Source organism: Notamacropus eugenii, chromosome 2 (genome assembly GCF_028372415.1).
Source record: "Notamacropus eugenii isolate mMacEug1 chromosome 2, mMacEug1.pri_v2, whole genome shotgun sequence".
Classification (NCBI taxonomy): domain Eukaryota; kingdom Metazoa; phylum Chordata; class Mammalia; order Diprotodontia; family Macropodidae; genus Notamacropus; species Notamacropus eugenii.
Window position 1 is genome coordinate 72,600,142 of NC_092873.1, and position 14,896 is coordinate 72,615,037.

General features: G+C 37.0%; 1 protein-coding gene across 3 annotated transcripts in view; it reads left to right on the forward strand.

Moving 5' to 3' along the window:
- ZKSCAN5 (zinc finger with KRAB and SCAN domains 5) overlaps positions 1–13,257 on the forward strand; it is a 28,121-nt gene extending 14,864 nt beyond the window's left edge. For all 3 annotated transcript variants that reach the window (XM_072640925.1, XM_072640927.1, XM_072640926.1), the window contains 2 exons: positions 10,011–10,622; positions 11,620–13,257. In XM_072640925.1, the coding sequence (XP_072497026.1) occupies positions 10,011–10,622; positions 11,620–12,743 (1,736 nt within the window). In that variant the 3' untranslated portion in view covers positions 12,744–13,257. The remainder of the gene's footprint in view (positions 1–10,010; positions 10,623–11,619) is intronic.
- Positions 13,258–14,896: the final 1,639 nt, after the last annotated feature.

The following is a 14,896-nucleotide window of genomic DNA, read 5'->3' on the forward strand; positions in this document are numbered from 1 at the left end:
CACAATTATATGCTACGCCTTGTTCAGCCATTCCCCAGCTGATGGACATCTCCTTGATTTCTAATTCTTTGCCACCATAAAAACTGCTGCTATAAATATTTTTTGTATAAATAAGTCCTTTTCCATTTTCTTTTCATCTCTTTGGGATATACACCTAGTATTGGTATTTCTGGGTTAAAGAGTATGCATAATTTTATAGGTGTTTGGGCATAGGTGCAAATTGTTCTCTGGAATAGTTGGATTAATTCACAAATCCACCATCACTGCATTAGTATCATTATTTTTCCATATTCCCTCTGGCATTTATTATTTTTCTTTTCTGTCATGTTAGCCAGTCTGAATAGTGTGAGGTGGTACCTCAGAATGATTTAATTTATACTTCTCTAATCAGTAGTGATTTAAAGCATTTTTTCATGTTACTATTGATAGCTTTGATTTCTTCTTCTGAAAAACTACCCGTTTATATCCTGTGACCATTTATCAACTGGGGAATGGCTTGTATTTTTAAAAATTTAGCTTAGTTCCCTATATATTTTAGAAATGAGGCTTTTATCAGAGAAATTTGCTGTAAATTTCCCCCTAGCCCTAGTTTCCTGTTTTTTTTCCTAATTTTGGCTGCATTGATTTTGTTTGTGCAAAAGCATTTTAATTTCATGTAATTCAAATGATCTGGTTTGCTTCCTGTGATTCTCTCTCTTTCTCTCTTAATTTGTCCATAAACTTATCCATAGATCTGACAGGTATATTTTTCCATATTCCCTTGACTTACTTGTGAGATCATCCTTTATGTGTAAATCATTTATCCATTTTGACCTTATCTTGGTATATGGTATGAGATGTTGGTCTGTGCCTAGTTCCTGCCAAATCACTTTCTAGTTTCCAGTGCTTTTTGTTGAGTTCTTACCCTAAGGGCTTGAATCTTTGCATTTATCAAATACTAGATTATGATGGTCATTTACTACTATGTATTGTGTACCTAATCTATTCTACTGATCCACTGCTTTATTTCTTAGTGATAACTAGATTGTTTTGACGATTACCACTTTATAATATATTTTGAAATCTGGAGCTGCCAGGTTGCCTTCCTTCACATTTCCTTGATTCCCTTGTTATTTTTGACTTTTTCTTCTTCTAGATGAATTTTGTCATTGCTTTCCCCAGCTCTATAAAATAATTCTTTTGGAGTTTGATTGGTATGACACTGAATAAGTACATTAACTTAAGTGGTATTTTCATTTTTATCATACTGGCTTCGTCATCTTATGAGCAATTACTATTTCTCCAATTGTTTAAATCTGTCTTTATTTGTAAGAAATGTGTTTTGTAATTATGTTCATATAGTTTTTGCGTTTGTATTGACAAATATACTCCCAAGGTAGGTAGCTTGGTGGTGCAGTGGATAGAGCACCAGTGCAAGAGTCAGGAGAACTTGAGTTCAAATCTCACCTCAGACACTTGACACTCACTAGCTGTGTGACCTTGGGCAAGTCACTTATTGCCTTATCCTGCGTCATCTCCAGTCATTCTGATGAATATCTGGTCACTGGATTCAGATGACTCTCAAGGAGAAGTGAGGCTGGTGACCTGCACAGCCCTCCCTCACTCAAAACAAAGTCAAGTGCAAGTCATGTCATTATTTCTCTGATGGCATGATCTTCTTCAGCAGTGAAGGACAAACACACGCCCCCATACAGACTCCCAAGTATTTTCTGTTGTCTGCAGGGAGTTATGTTATTCTTAGTGATTTTGTGACATTTACTTTTCATTGTTTTTTGGTGGTTCTTTTCATTTACGTTGCTGTAGTCATTGTGGATATTGTTTTTTTGCCTCCACTTTACTTGGCATCACATCAGGTGAATCTTTCCTTGCTTCTCAGTATTTATCACGTTAGTCATTTTGTGTGTACCACAGTTAGTTTAGCTCTTCCTCACTCAGTGGGTATCTATTTTTTTTCTAATTCTTTGCTAATGTAAAAAGTGCTACTATAAATATTCTGGTGTATATGCAAACTTTCTTCTTATCAGGGATATCCTTTGATATAAGCCTAGTAAGTAGAATCTTTGGGTCAAATGATATGGACATTTTAGTCATTTTATTTGGATAATTTCAGATTGCATTCAGAACTCTCCCAACAATTAATAAGTGTGCCTGTCTTCCCTTCAACATTGACTATTCAAATATTTTGTTATCTTTGCAAATTTGCTGAGAGTGATGTAAAATCTCAGGATTGTTTTGATCACTCTTATTAGTGATTTGGAGAGATTATTTCATGTGGTTAAAATTTGCTCTTAGTACTTACGAGAACCGTTCATATCCTATGCCATTTTACAGAAAAAAAAATTGAGGCAATTTTCCATGAGCTCTTTCATCTCACCTCTTTATCTCCTATCGCTCAGATGCCTTTGCCACTATCTTCTTCACCCCGTCTCACATTTTGAGGTGTCCTTACACCTTACCAAGGCCTATCCCTCTATCTGCTCAAGTGATTGCATTCCATCCCATGCACTCCAACTGATTGACCCCTTTGTCTTTCCCACTCTGTCACTTATTTTCAGTCTTTCCCTAGCTACTGGCTCATTTTCTTCTTTCTGAGATCTTTAGTAATGTCAGTCTTTTTTCTCCCCTGATTTTCTCCTCTTCACTTTCTTTGTCCCTTGTGATAGAGGAGACAAGGGTGTAGGGATGGATTTTGTTGTAAGCAGATATGTTGTCTTTGTGTCTGCTAGTGTACCCTCTTGGAATGTGGGAAGTAGGGGAGGGTTGTTGAGTGAATTCAGGGTTAGTGAACATCAGTCCATGGGTGTTTTGCATTTTTTTTTAACCTTTTGGATTCTAGGTGTCCTAGACCATGGAGACAGAGGAAGTTGCATTATCTTTGGTACATAATTTCTGTTTTGGAAAGGTCTGAGAGGTCATGGAGATGAGAGAAAGTATCTAGTCCTCTATTTTGTTCCTCATGTGATGTGAAAGTCTTGTCCCCCTTTTTTTTTTTTTTTGCAATTATGTAAAATGTCTCCATATTAATCATTTTGTACAAGAAGATTTAAGTAAAAAAATGAAAGTGAAAAATAGTATGCTTCATCATGAATCCTTTGAGATTGCCTTAGATCATTGTATTGCTGAGAATAGCTAAGTCATTCATAGGTCTTCATTGTGCAGTACTGCTGTTACTGCGTACAACATTCCCATGGTTCTGTACACTTCGCTTTGTATCAGTTCGTGTAAGGAAGTCTTTCCTGGTTTTTCTGAAGTCCTCCTGCTTGTCATTTCTCATAGCACAATGATATTCCATTACAATCATATACCACAGCTTCTTTAACAACATTTATCAATTGATGGTCATACTCTCAGTTTCCATTTCTCTGCCACCTCAGAAAGAGCTGTTATAAATATTTTTGTACAAATAGGTCCTTTCCCCTTTTTCTGAATGTTTTTGGAATGTAGACCTAACGGTGAAACTGCTGGGTCAAAGGGTATGCTCAGTTTTATAGCCCTTTGGGCATAGTTCCAAATTGTTCTCCAGAATGGTTGGATCAGTTCACAATTCCAGCAATAGTGCTTTAGTGTCCCAGTTTTCCCACATTCCCCCGACATTTATCATTTTCCTTTTTTGTCATATTAGCCAATCTGATATGTGTAAGGAGGTACCTCTGGGTTATTTTAATTTGTGTTTCTCTGATCAGTAGTGATTTAGAGCATTTTTTCATATGACTACAGATAGCCTTGGTTTCTTTGTCTGAAAACTTCCTGTTCATATCCTTTAACCATTTATTAATTGGGGAGTGACTTGTATTTTTTATAAACCTGACTTAGCTTTCTATATATTTGAGAGATGAGACCTTTGTTAGAGGTACTTGTTGCAAAAATTTTCCCCAGTTTTCTGCTTCCCTTTTAATTTTGGTTGCATTAGTTTTGTTTGTGCAAAAACTTTTAAATTTTATATAATCAAAATTATTTAACATTTTGTAATGCACTCTACATTTTCTTTGACCCTCAATTTTTTCCTTATCCATATGTCTGATAAACTATTCCATACTCTCCTAATTTACTTATGGTATTACCTTTATGTGTAAATCATTTACCATTTTGACCATATCTTGGTATGTGGTGTGAGATGTTGGTCTATATCTAATTTTTGCTGTACTGCTTTCCAATTTTCCCAAAAGTTTTTTTCAGATAATCAGATTTTGTTCCAAAAGTTTTCATCTTTGGATTTATCATATAATATATTACTATGGTCATTTACTGTAATGTAGTATGTATCTGATCTAATTCTACTTATCCACTGTTCTGTTTCTGTTTCTTAGTGTCAGATTATTTTGATAAGCATTGCTTTATAGTACAGTTTAAGTTCTGGTATGGCTAGACCTCCTTCTTTCACCTTTTTTCATTGATTCCCTTGATATCCTTGACCTTTTATTCTTCCAGGTGAATTTTGTTATTTTTCTAGCTCTACAAAATAATGCTTTTAGTCCTTTGATTGGTATGACACTGAACAAATAGATTAATTTAGGTAGAGTTGTCATTTTTATTACATTGGCTTAGCCCGCCTATGAGCGGTTAATATTTCTTTTTTTTTTTTTTTAACATTCATTCTCAAAATTTTGGGTTCCACATTTTCTCCCCTTTTGTCCCCTCCCTCCACCCCAAAACACCGAGCGTTCTAATTGCCCCTGTCTGCCAATCTGCCCTCCCTCCCTCCCCACCCCTTCCCTTTGGAAGGCAAGCAATTCAATATAGGCCAGATCTGTGTAGTTTTGCAAATGACTTCCATAATAGTAGTGTTGTGTAAGAACTAATTATATTTCCCTCCATCCTATCCTGTCCCCCATTACTTCTGTTCTCTCTTTTGATCCTGACCCTCCCCATGAGTGTTGACCTCAAGTTGCTCCCTCCTCCCCGTGCCCTCCCTTCCATCATCCCCCCCACCCTGCTTATCCCCTTCACCCCCACTTTCCTGTATTGTAAGATAGGTTTTCATACCAAAATGACTGTGCATTTTATTCCTTCCTTTAGTGGAATGTGATGAGAGTAAACTTCATGTTTTTCTCTCACCTCCCCTCTTTTTCCCTTCACTAAAAAGTCTTTTGCTTGCCTCTTTTATGAGAGATAATTTGCCCCATTCCATTTCTCTCTTTCTCCTCCCAAAATATTTCTCTCACTGCTTGATTTCATTTTTTTTTTTTAAGATATGATCCCCTCCTCTTCAGTTCACTCTGTGCACTCTGTCTCTATGTGTGTGTGCATGTGTGCATGTGTGTGTGTGTTATCCCACCCTGTACCCAGATGCTGAATAGTTTCAAGAGTTACAAATATTGTCTTTCCATGTAGGAATGTAAACAGTTCAACTTTTGTAAAGTCCCTTATGACTTCTCTTTGCTATTTACTTTTTCATGCTTCTCTTCATTCTTGGGTTTGAAAGTCAAATTTTCTTTTCAGCTCTGGTCTTTTCATCAAGAATGCTTGAAAGTCCTCTATTTCATTGAAAGACCAATTTTCCCCCTGAAGTATTATATTCAGTTTTGCTGGGTAGGTGATTCTTGGTTTTAGTCCTAGTTCCTTTGACTTCTGGAATATCCTATTCCATGCCCTTCGATCCCTTAATGTGGAAGCTGCTAGATCTTGTGTTATTCTGATTGTATTTCCACTATACTTGAATTGTTTCTTTCTAGCTGCTTGCAATATTTTCTCCTTGATCTGGGAACTCTGGAATTTGGCCACAATGTTCCTAGGAGTTTCTCTTTTTGGATGTCTTTCAGGCAGTGATCTGTGGATTCCTTGAATACTTATTTTGCCCTCTGGCTCTAGAGTCTCAGGGCAGTTTTCCTTGATAATTTCATGAAAGATGATGTCTAGGCTCTTTTTTTGATCCTGGCTTTCAGGTAGTCTCATAATTTTTAAATTGTCTCTCCTGGATGTATTCTCCAGGTCGGTTGTTTTTCCAATGAGATATTTCACATTATCTTCCATTTTTTCATTCTTTTGGTTTTGTTTTGTGATTTCTTGGTTTCTCCTAAAGTCATTAGCCTCCATCTGTTCCATTCTAATTTTGAAAGAATTATTTTCTTCAGTGAGCTTTTGAATCTCCTTTTCCATCTGGCTAATTCTGCTTTTGAAAGCATTCTTCTCCTCATTGGCTTCTTGAACCTCTTTTGCCAATTGAGTTAGCCTATTTTTCAAGGTGTTATTTTCTTCAGCATTTTTTTGGGTCTCCTTTAGCAGGGAGCTGCTCTACTGCTCATGCTTTGACTGCATGTCTCTCATTTCTCTTCTCAGCTTTTCTTCCACCTCTCTAACTTGATTTTCTATGAGCTCTTCTATGGCCTGAGCCCATTGAGTGGGCTGGGATATAGAGGCCTTGACTTCTGTGTCTTTGCCTGATGGTAAGCATTGTTCTTCCTCATTAGAAAGGAAGGGAGGAAATGCCTGTTCCCCAAGAAAGTAACCTTCTATAGTCTTATTTCTTTTCCGTTTTCTGGGCATTTTCCCAGCCAGTGATTTGACTTCTGAATATTCTCTTCTCACCCACTTCGCCTCCAGATCCTCCCAGCCAGCGCTTGGGGTTTGAGATTCAAATGCTGCTTGCCAGCCTCAGGGCTTTTGGCGGGGGCAGGGCTGCTATTCAGTGTGAGATTAAGTTTAGGTGCTCAGGTGGGGGCAGGGCTGCCTCACGGGCTCAGTTCCCTCAGGGGGTTTATGCAGAGACCTTCAACAATGGATCCAGGCTCCTGCCTGCTTGGGGAGCCCCGGTCTTCTCCCGTCTCTGCTGTTGCCTCCCGAGGGGACCTGAGTTATGGGGGCACCCCACTCCCCTCTCGACCTGCCCAAGAGACCCTCTCACCGACCCCTGTCACCTGTGGGTGGAGGGACCCGCGTGGCCGCTGGAGATTCCATCCCTGAAGCCCGCTCGGATCTTTTCCTCTTGGTGCTGCAGCCGCGGCAGGGCTGTACTCAGCTCCCAGTCCCGGCGCCCAGTCCGCAGCGCAAAGGACCTTTTGCGAGAGGTTTGCAGGTCTCTCAGGAACAGAAATCTCCCTCGCTCCAATGTTCTGTGGCCTCTTGGGGCAGAATTTGCCTTGAGTTACTTTTTTGTAGATGTTCTATGGGTTGTGGGTTCGGAGCTATGTGTATGTGCGTCTTTCTACTCCGCCATCTTGGCTCCGCCCCCGCAGTTAATAGTTCTTCAGTTATTTAGATCTGTCTTTATATGTACAAATATTTTATAATTGTGTTCATTTAGTTCGTGTGTGTATTTCAGCAGGTAGATTCCCAATTATTTTGTATTGTCTGTAGTTATTTTAAATGGAATTAATCTTTCTGTCTCTTCCTGTTGGATTTTTTGGGTAATATACAGAAATCCTGATGATTTTTGTGAGTTTTATATCTTGAAATTTTATTAAAGTTATTTGTTTCAATTAAGTTTTTTAATTGACTCTAAGTGAACTATCATGTGAAAAGTGATTATTTTGTTTCTTCATTGCTTATATTTATTCCTTCAATTTATTTTTCTTGTCGTATTGCAATAGCTAACATTTCTAGCTCTTTATTGAGTAGTAATGGTGGTAATGCACATCCTTGCTTTACCCCTGAACTTACTGGAATGACTTCTAACATTCCCGTTATAAATAATGCTTGCTCTTGCTTTTAGGTAGGTACTACTTCTCATTTTAAGGATAGTTCTATTTATTCCTATGCTTTCTAGTGTATTTGACAGGAATGAGTGTTGGATTTCATCAAAAGCTTTTTCTGCATCTGATTTTTGATGTTTTTGTTTTTAATATGGTCAATTCTATTTATAATTTTCCTAATTTTGAACCAGCCTTGAATTACTGGTATAAATGTGGGCTGGTTATCTTTGTGATATGTTGGGGAATCTCCTGACTAATATTTTATTTAAAATTTTCACATCCATACTCCTTATTGATATTGGTTTATAGTTTTCTCTGTCTGTTTTGACTATCCAAGTTTAGGTTTGGACCATTTTTGCTTTATACAAAGAATTTGGTAGAACCTTTTCTTTTCCTGTTTGTCAAAGTTTATTTGTAGTAGAAATTAATTATTTTTTAAATATTTGGTAGAAAGCATTGTAAAATCATTTGATCTTGCATTGTTTTCTTTTATGACTTCATTTATGGCTTGTTCAATTTCTTTTTCTAAAATAGGATTAAGTACTCTGTTTTCTGTAGTGTTAATCTGGGCAATATGTATTTTTATCAGTGTTCACCTACTTCTTTTAAATTGTCAATTATATTGGCATATAATTGAGCCAAATAATACCAAATATTCGCTTCTTCATTGGTTACGAATTCATCTTTTACACTTCTGATACTGATAATTTACTTTCCTTTTTTAAAAAAAATCAAGTTTGGCTTATCTATTTTTCATCCACTCTTTCCTGAAAATTGTAGTTTTGTTTTTTAATTCAATGATTTTTTTTTCAGTTTTTAAAATCTTTACATTTATTTCCAGGATTTCTATTTTAGTGTTTAGTTGAAGGGTTTTATTTTAATTTGTGAGTTTTCTAGATTGTCTTTTTTTTTTTTTTTTTAGTTTTATGCTCTATTTGTTGATCTGCTTTTTCTCTTTTATTGATGAAGAGTACTATGTACCTTAAAGGATCTCAAGGGAGGTTCAGGCCAGTGAGCCACCAACTTTGAGTTAGTCTGATCTAGGTCATGATCTTAATTTTTTTCCCCCACTCTTTTACTTTGGACCCCAGTTTGGGTTTGGGCAACACTACTGCTTACCTGTAGTTAGAACTCCTATGGATAGTTGTTGGTCCTATCTCCTGTCAGCTATTTGGAAAGTTCTAGTTTGCAGCCCTCTTCCTTGGTCATTGTCCCCTGGTCCTTGGTTATAATTCTGTTTCATCTGAGTGGCAGACCCAGCATCCTACCTTGTTCCAGGCCTTCTCCTGTGTTGATTTCTTAGTTCATTCCTGGTTAGCATGACATAACTTTGTGGTATTGATCTGGTTGTAGAGTAACAGAGCCACTTTTTCTACCCCTAGTCTGTGCTTGAAAGTTATATCCAAGATCCCTTTACACGTTTGGAGTGAAATAGCTGCTGGCCCACCCCTTTAATGCAATTTCTGTCCTGGGCCCTTTACCTGTGGGTTGAATTTATGAACTTGGGCGGCAAAAATTACCCATTGTGATTTTCCTTGGATTTCCTGTTTGCCACTTTGGCTATCTTCATAGATCTTTTTTGGAGAAGTCATGATAGAAAGTTCTGTTGTGCTATTTCTCCCTACTCCACCAGTTTTGCCAGTCCTGTAGAGACCTCTTTCTGCATTTACATTGAACCATTATTGATGACTCTGGAATCCAGCCATTCAGCATATTCTAAATCCTTTTCATTGTAATGTCTCTTTTCAGTATGCAGAAATAATGAATGCTTTTTTCTCATAGTTTAATCCATTCCAAATTGAGTCTGTTTCAGCACTGAAGAGAGTAGGAAAGACTTTCTAGGAATTAAGAGGAAAAGGAAGGTAAAGACTGAGTTAGTTTAAAAGTACAAAATTAGATTTCATTATGAATATTTATATGTAGAATTTTAAAGTATTCAAATATGTCTCACAGTAAAAGGAAAATATTAACATTAAAGAGACATACTGTTTTCCCTACTTAGAGGTAGCTAATCTTGGAGCCAGAAAAACCTGGGTTCTAGACCTGTCTCTGTTATGTACTATGTGACCTTGAAAAATCACTTAATCTCAGTATTCTGGGTAGCACTCTTAGGGTTGTAGAGAATACATTGATAGGGACAGTTTCTTTATCTGTGAGTTTCATATACTAATGAAATCACAGGTTTAGTCCCCATCACTTTTGCTTTCCTGTGCTTATCGATTTCTAAGTCTTCTTGCTGTTTTTGACCTTATCTTCTGATTTCTAGATTTTTTCTTGAATGCTTATCTCATTTATTCACTTGAATATTCTAAATAAACCTAAAAAGTTTCTTTATTCCAGAATAATTGACATTTGCATTTTTTTAAAAAATTGCTTTTTCAGATTATGAGCCCAGGAATGAGAATATGGAGCTGATTGTAAAGCAGGAAATTTCTGAAGAAGCAGAATCACTCTGGATGACTCCAGGAAGTATCCAAAAGAATGATTCTCAGGATCAAGAATATGAAGAACTCTCGAACTATGGAAGCCACTTAGAAAGACAACAAGAAAATTATATAGTGGATAAACCAAAGCAATATCCTTCCCAGAAAAGGGGTTTCAGGGATATTATAGACATCAATAAAAAACAAACAGTGAGGGTAGAAAAAGGTCATAAATGTAATGACTGTGGCAAATTCTTCCTTCAAGCCTCAAACTTTATTCAACATCGGCGAATCCACACTGGCGAGAAACCATTTAAATGTAATGAATGTGGGAAAAGCTATAATCAGCGTGTGCACCTTACTCAGCATCAGAGAGTCCACACTGGTGAGAAACCATACAAATGTCAGGTGTGTGGAAAAGCTTTCCGTGTGAGCTCACATCTTGTTCAGCATCAGACCGTCCACAGTGGAGAGAGACCTTATGGATGTAATGAATGTGGGAAAAGCTTCGGTCGGCATTCACACTTGATTGAACATCTGAAACGCCACTACAGAGAGAAAACCCGTCAATGTAATGAAGAGAGAATTTATATTTGGGGGAAAATGAAAACAAAACTGTGTAGTGCTGTTGAATGGGGTGGGAGTGTTAAAGGAGAATGGATAGACAGGATAATAGAATTTAATTAGCATGGGGTAAAGTCATTCTTAAGTTTTGCAGTCTGAAGAAGGGTAGTGGTGTTAATTAGTCAATTATTTTTTTTTTAAAAACCAGCTGATTGGCTATTTGTCTTATATATTTTTAAAAGCCATTTGTATCCTTTGTTTCAGCCTAACATTCTAGTGAATTCGCAGCCATTTTAAAAGTGGAGTTAAATTACCCATTTTCTTTAGCCAGTTCCATCCCATTTTGGAGTCTGATTGGCTTGTTATGATATATACCCCTAGTCTTTAGAATAGTTACTTTAAACTAGGTGGCACCTTTACAGTTAACCTATTCATCCTCACCCTTTTAACAACATTTCTTGTTGATCCCTTCTTAGTACTTTGACATTTCCTACTCATTCTTTTCATCCATATGATTTCCCTTTCCCCCTGCCAGTCCTGCTTATTATAACTTTTTTTAGCCCACTTACCTTCAGTCTTTCTAATTCTTGCCCCTTTCCATCATCCTACTTTCCCCAATTATTGACCCATTCATTACTCTTATCTCTTCACTTCCTCTTTTCCTTCTATTATCTAATGACCTCTCTCTTCCCTGCCTCCCCTACGCACCTACTCCCAAATCAGGATTCCTTTCCCTCCTTATTAGTTGATATTTTTATTCATATTTTTGCTATTTACCCCCACTGGGCACACTTCTTGATCAGCTCCATCTTCTGTTAACTTTGCCTTCTTTACCTGACCCAATCACCAAAATTTTGCTCCTTAAAGCCCTATAATGGAAGTCTTTTCCACTAGCTATTATGTAATAGTTTCATTTAATTAGATAATGATGTTTACCTTTTATAGTTTGCTTCCCTTCTGTATAGGAAACAAGTGACATTTGCATTTTCTGTTCATTGTTTCAGGTGGTGAGAAAAGGGGTAAGAACATGAAGGTACTAAAGAAGAAAATTTCTGATGCCACAGAAACATACAGAGAAATTTCAGCAAAAATTCAAAAAGATGTTTCACAAGGTCAGGGGTTTAGTGACAGCCGTGAACATGAAGGTTGGTTAGATAGGCAACAGGGAAAACTCACAGGGATGATACTGGGGAAGCCCCCTTCCCAGGAGAGAAATTTTAGAGAAATTATAGATATCCACAAAAAAAACCCTACAGGAGAGAGACCACATAAATGTGATGAATGTGGGAAAAGCTTCATTCAGAGTGCACACCTTATTCAACATCAGCGAATACACACTGGGGAAAAACCCTTTAAATGTGATGAATGTGGAAAAAGTTATAATCAACGTGTACACCTTACTCAGCATCAGAGAGTCCACACAGGGGAAAAACCCTATCAGTGTCCCTTGTGTGGGAAAGCTTTCCGGGTCAGGTCGCATCTTGTTCAGCATCAGAGCGTTCATACCGGAGAGAAACCCTTTCAGTGTAGTGAATGTGGGAAAAGCTTTGGGCGGCGTTCACACCTAGCAGGACATCTAAGACTCCATTACCGTGAGAAAGCAAACCGATGTCGTGAATGTGGAGAAAATTTCCATCAGTATAACAGCCTAATTGAGCATCAGATGATTCATAGAGGCCAGAGTCCTCAGAAAGATGGTACTTGTGAGAAAGCATATGGTTGGAATTTATCATTGATTGAAAATAAGGAGGTACTTATGGAGGAAAAACCCTATAAATGTGATATATGTGGGAAAGCTTTTTGTTATAGTTCACACCTTGTTCAGCATCATAGAATGCACACTGGAGAGAAACCCTATGAATGTGATACATGTGGGAAAAACTTTGGCCAGCGTTCTCACCTAACTCAACACCAGAAAAGCCACTCCTGCAAGAAACCTCATCAATGTAATGAATGTGGGAGAGCCTTTGCACTAAAGTCTCATCTTAACCAACATCAGAGAATACACACTGGTGAAAAACCCTTTCAGTGCAAGCAATGTGGAATGAGTTTTAGTAGGAGTTGCAGCCTCATAAAACATTTGAGAAGCCATGAGAGGACAGACTCCATAAGCAACTTCAGCACATAAACAACTTCACTTTGGAGAATAATTATTTAACTTTAGAGAACTTCTCCTATAGAAAACCTATATTAGTGTAATGAATGTAGTAACAGCCTTTACTTTTATTTACATTTTTTATTTGTTGTTTGGAGGATCTACATTGAAGAAATACATTCATTGTTAAGATTGGGAAATACTTCACTTAGCAGGTTCACCTAAAATAAGAAAGCTTAAAAGAATGTAATGGATGAGTGAAAGCATTTGAATGACATTCTTTTGTCAATTAACTTTAGAGAGTAGATACTGGGAAGAATGATCTTAAATACAGTAGACTTAAGTCTTTTCATTGGTAGTGCCTGCTTTAATTCACATCAAGGATTCCATATAGGTCAAGAGCTCAGTGGTTCAAACAGTTAAAGAAGTCTTATGCAGGCCATCAGATAAAATCCCCATCACTGAGCTCCTTCAGAAGAGATCTCCTTTTAACCTATGAAGGGCTCTAGTTGGGTCCTAATTTGAACATTAAAAACTTTAAAAAGAAGTTGGCTTAGGGTGTCTGTATTTGGGGACTTGGGAGCCCAAAAGACTGGTAAACCATCTCAAGCACTTCGTTTATTTCAAAACTTCTTCATGAGATCCAATCCACTTTTTTATTGCTCAGGTTGGAATGGATATTAGTAAGAGGACTTTATACTAAGTGATCTAGGGCCTGACTAGATATTTAGCCTAGGTTTAAGCAGTAGATGTCAGTGGGAAATGGCATAGTGTGGCTGAGTGGTCTAAATTGCCAGATTAAGGCTCAAGTTTCTTTTAAGGTATGAGTTTGAATCTCACCATTAGGAATGGATTAATAAATTGTTTTTCCAGATCGTGTTTTTACAGCTGGGGGGCAATTCTGTTTCTAATACACAGGTTTTGGTTACTCCGGAAGAGAGCATTAAGACAAAGGGATCTTTTAGCATAATCATGGTATAGTGCAGGAATTCTTAACTTTTTTTTATCATAGAGTTTTTTTGGCAGTCTAATGGAACTTGTGGATCCCCTTTAAGAATAAATGTTTTTAAATCATTGGAGATAGTAAATATCAGAGGTCAATGAATATGAAGATAATGTTTTTCTCATACAACTTCTAAGACCACCTGAAATCTATCCATGGATAACTCTTGTATAGTGGAATATGGAATCAAAAGTCTTGGCTCTGAATTGGCTTTGATACTTAACTGTTTAATCTTTGAGCCTTTGATTCCTTCATTAGTAAGATAAAGTTTTGTTTTCTTAACCAATACCTAAATTTTCCTATGCAGTGTCTCCTATTTCTGCCATCTGGGCACAGATAGAAAAAGTCTAATTCCTTTTCCACAGGCCAGCCTTTCAAATACTTAAAAGACAGTTGTCATTTCTTCTTGCGAATTTCTGTAAACAGAACATCCTCAGTTTCTTTAACTGCTTCTTGTATGGTATGGATTCAGTGCCCTTTACTTCTGTGGTTCCACTCCTTTAAGCATCTTCAATGTCATTTCTTATTAATGTCATTTCTAAACTATGGTGTTTAGAACTCCAGATGTGGATTGAGAACTAAACACAGTACTCCAGATATGGATTGAGTAGGGCAGGATCCAATCTAACTATTCACCCCATTCATGGAAACTATGGTATAAAAGCTCTTGATAGAGCCTAGTATTATATTCACCATTTTTAGTTGCCATATGACATTGATGACTCATTGAACTTGCAGTCCACTAAAATTACTAGGTCTTTTTTCACACAAACTGCTGTCTAATCATATGAAGTCACTTTTGAAAATAAGGGAAAGGCTTTACATTCATTTCTGTTAGGTTCTGAATTAACTTTCTTCCAGATCTGACAATCATCACTTGTCCTTGGTGATTTGTGTAGGAATAATATGGCACCAATTAGAAGAGACCTTAGGGCACTGGGAGTATCTCCAGAGCTGTTTATTGAAGATAGAGGATTCAGAAGACAAAGAATTTGAAGTGAATAACTTACAATATGGAATCTAAAATAGGTTTTAAAGGTCTGAATCACAGTTTAAAATAAGGGCCACAGGTAGAGTATATCATAATAATAAGTAAGTGAAAAAAATGCTTGTTTAGAATTTTATAATTGGATCAAGAAAACTAACCTGAAGAGAAGAGGTAGGAAGAAAAATGTATAAGTTT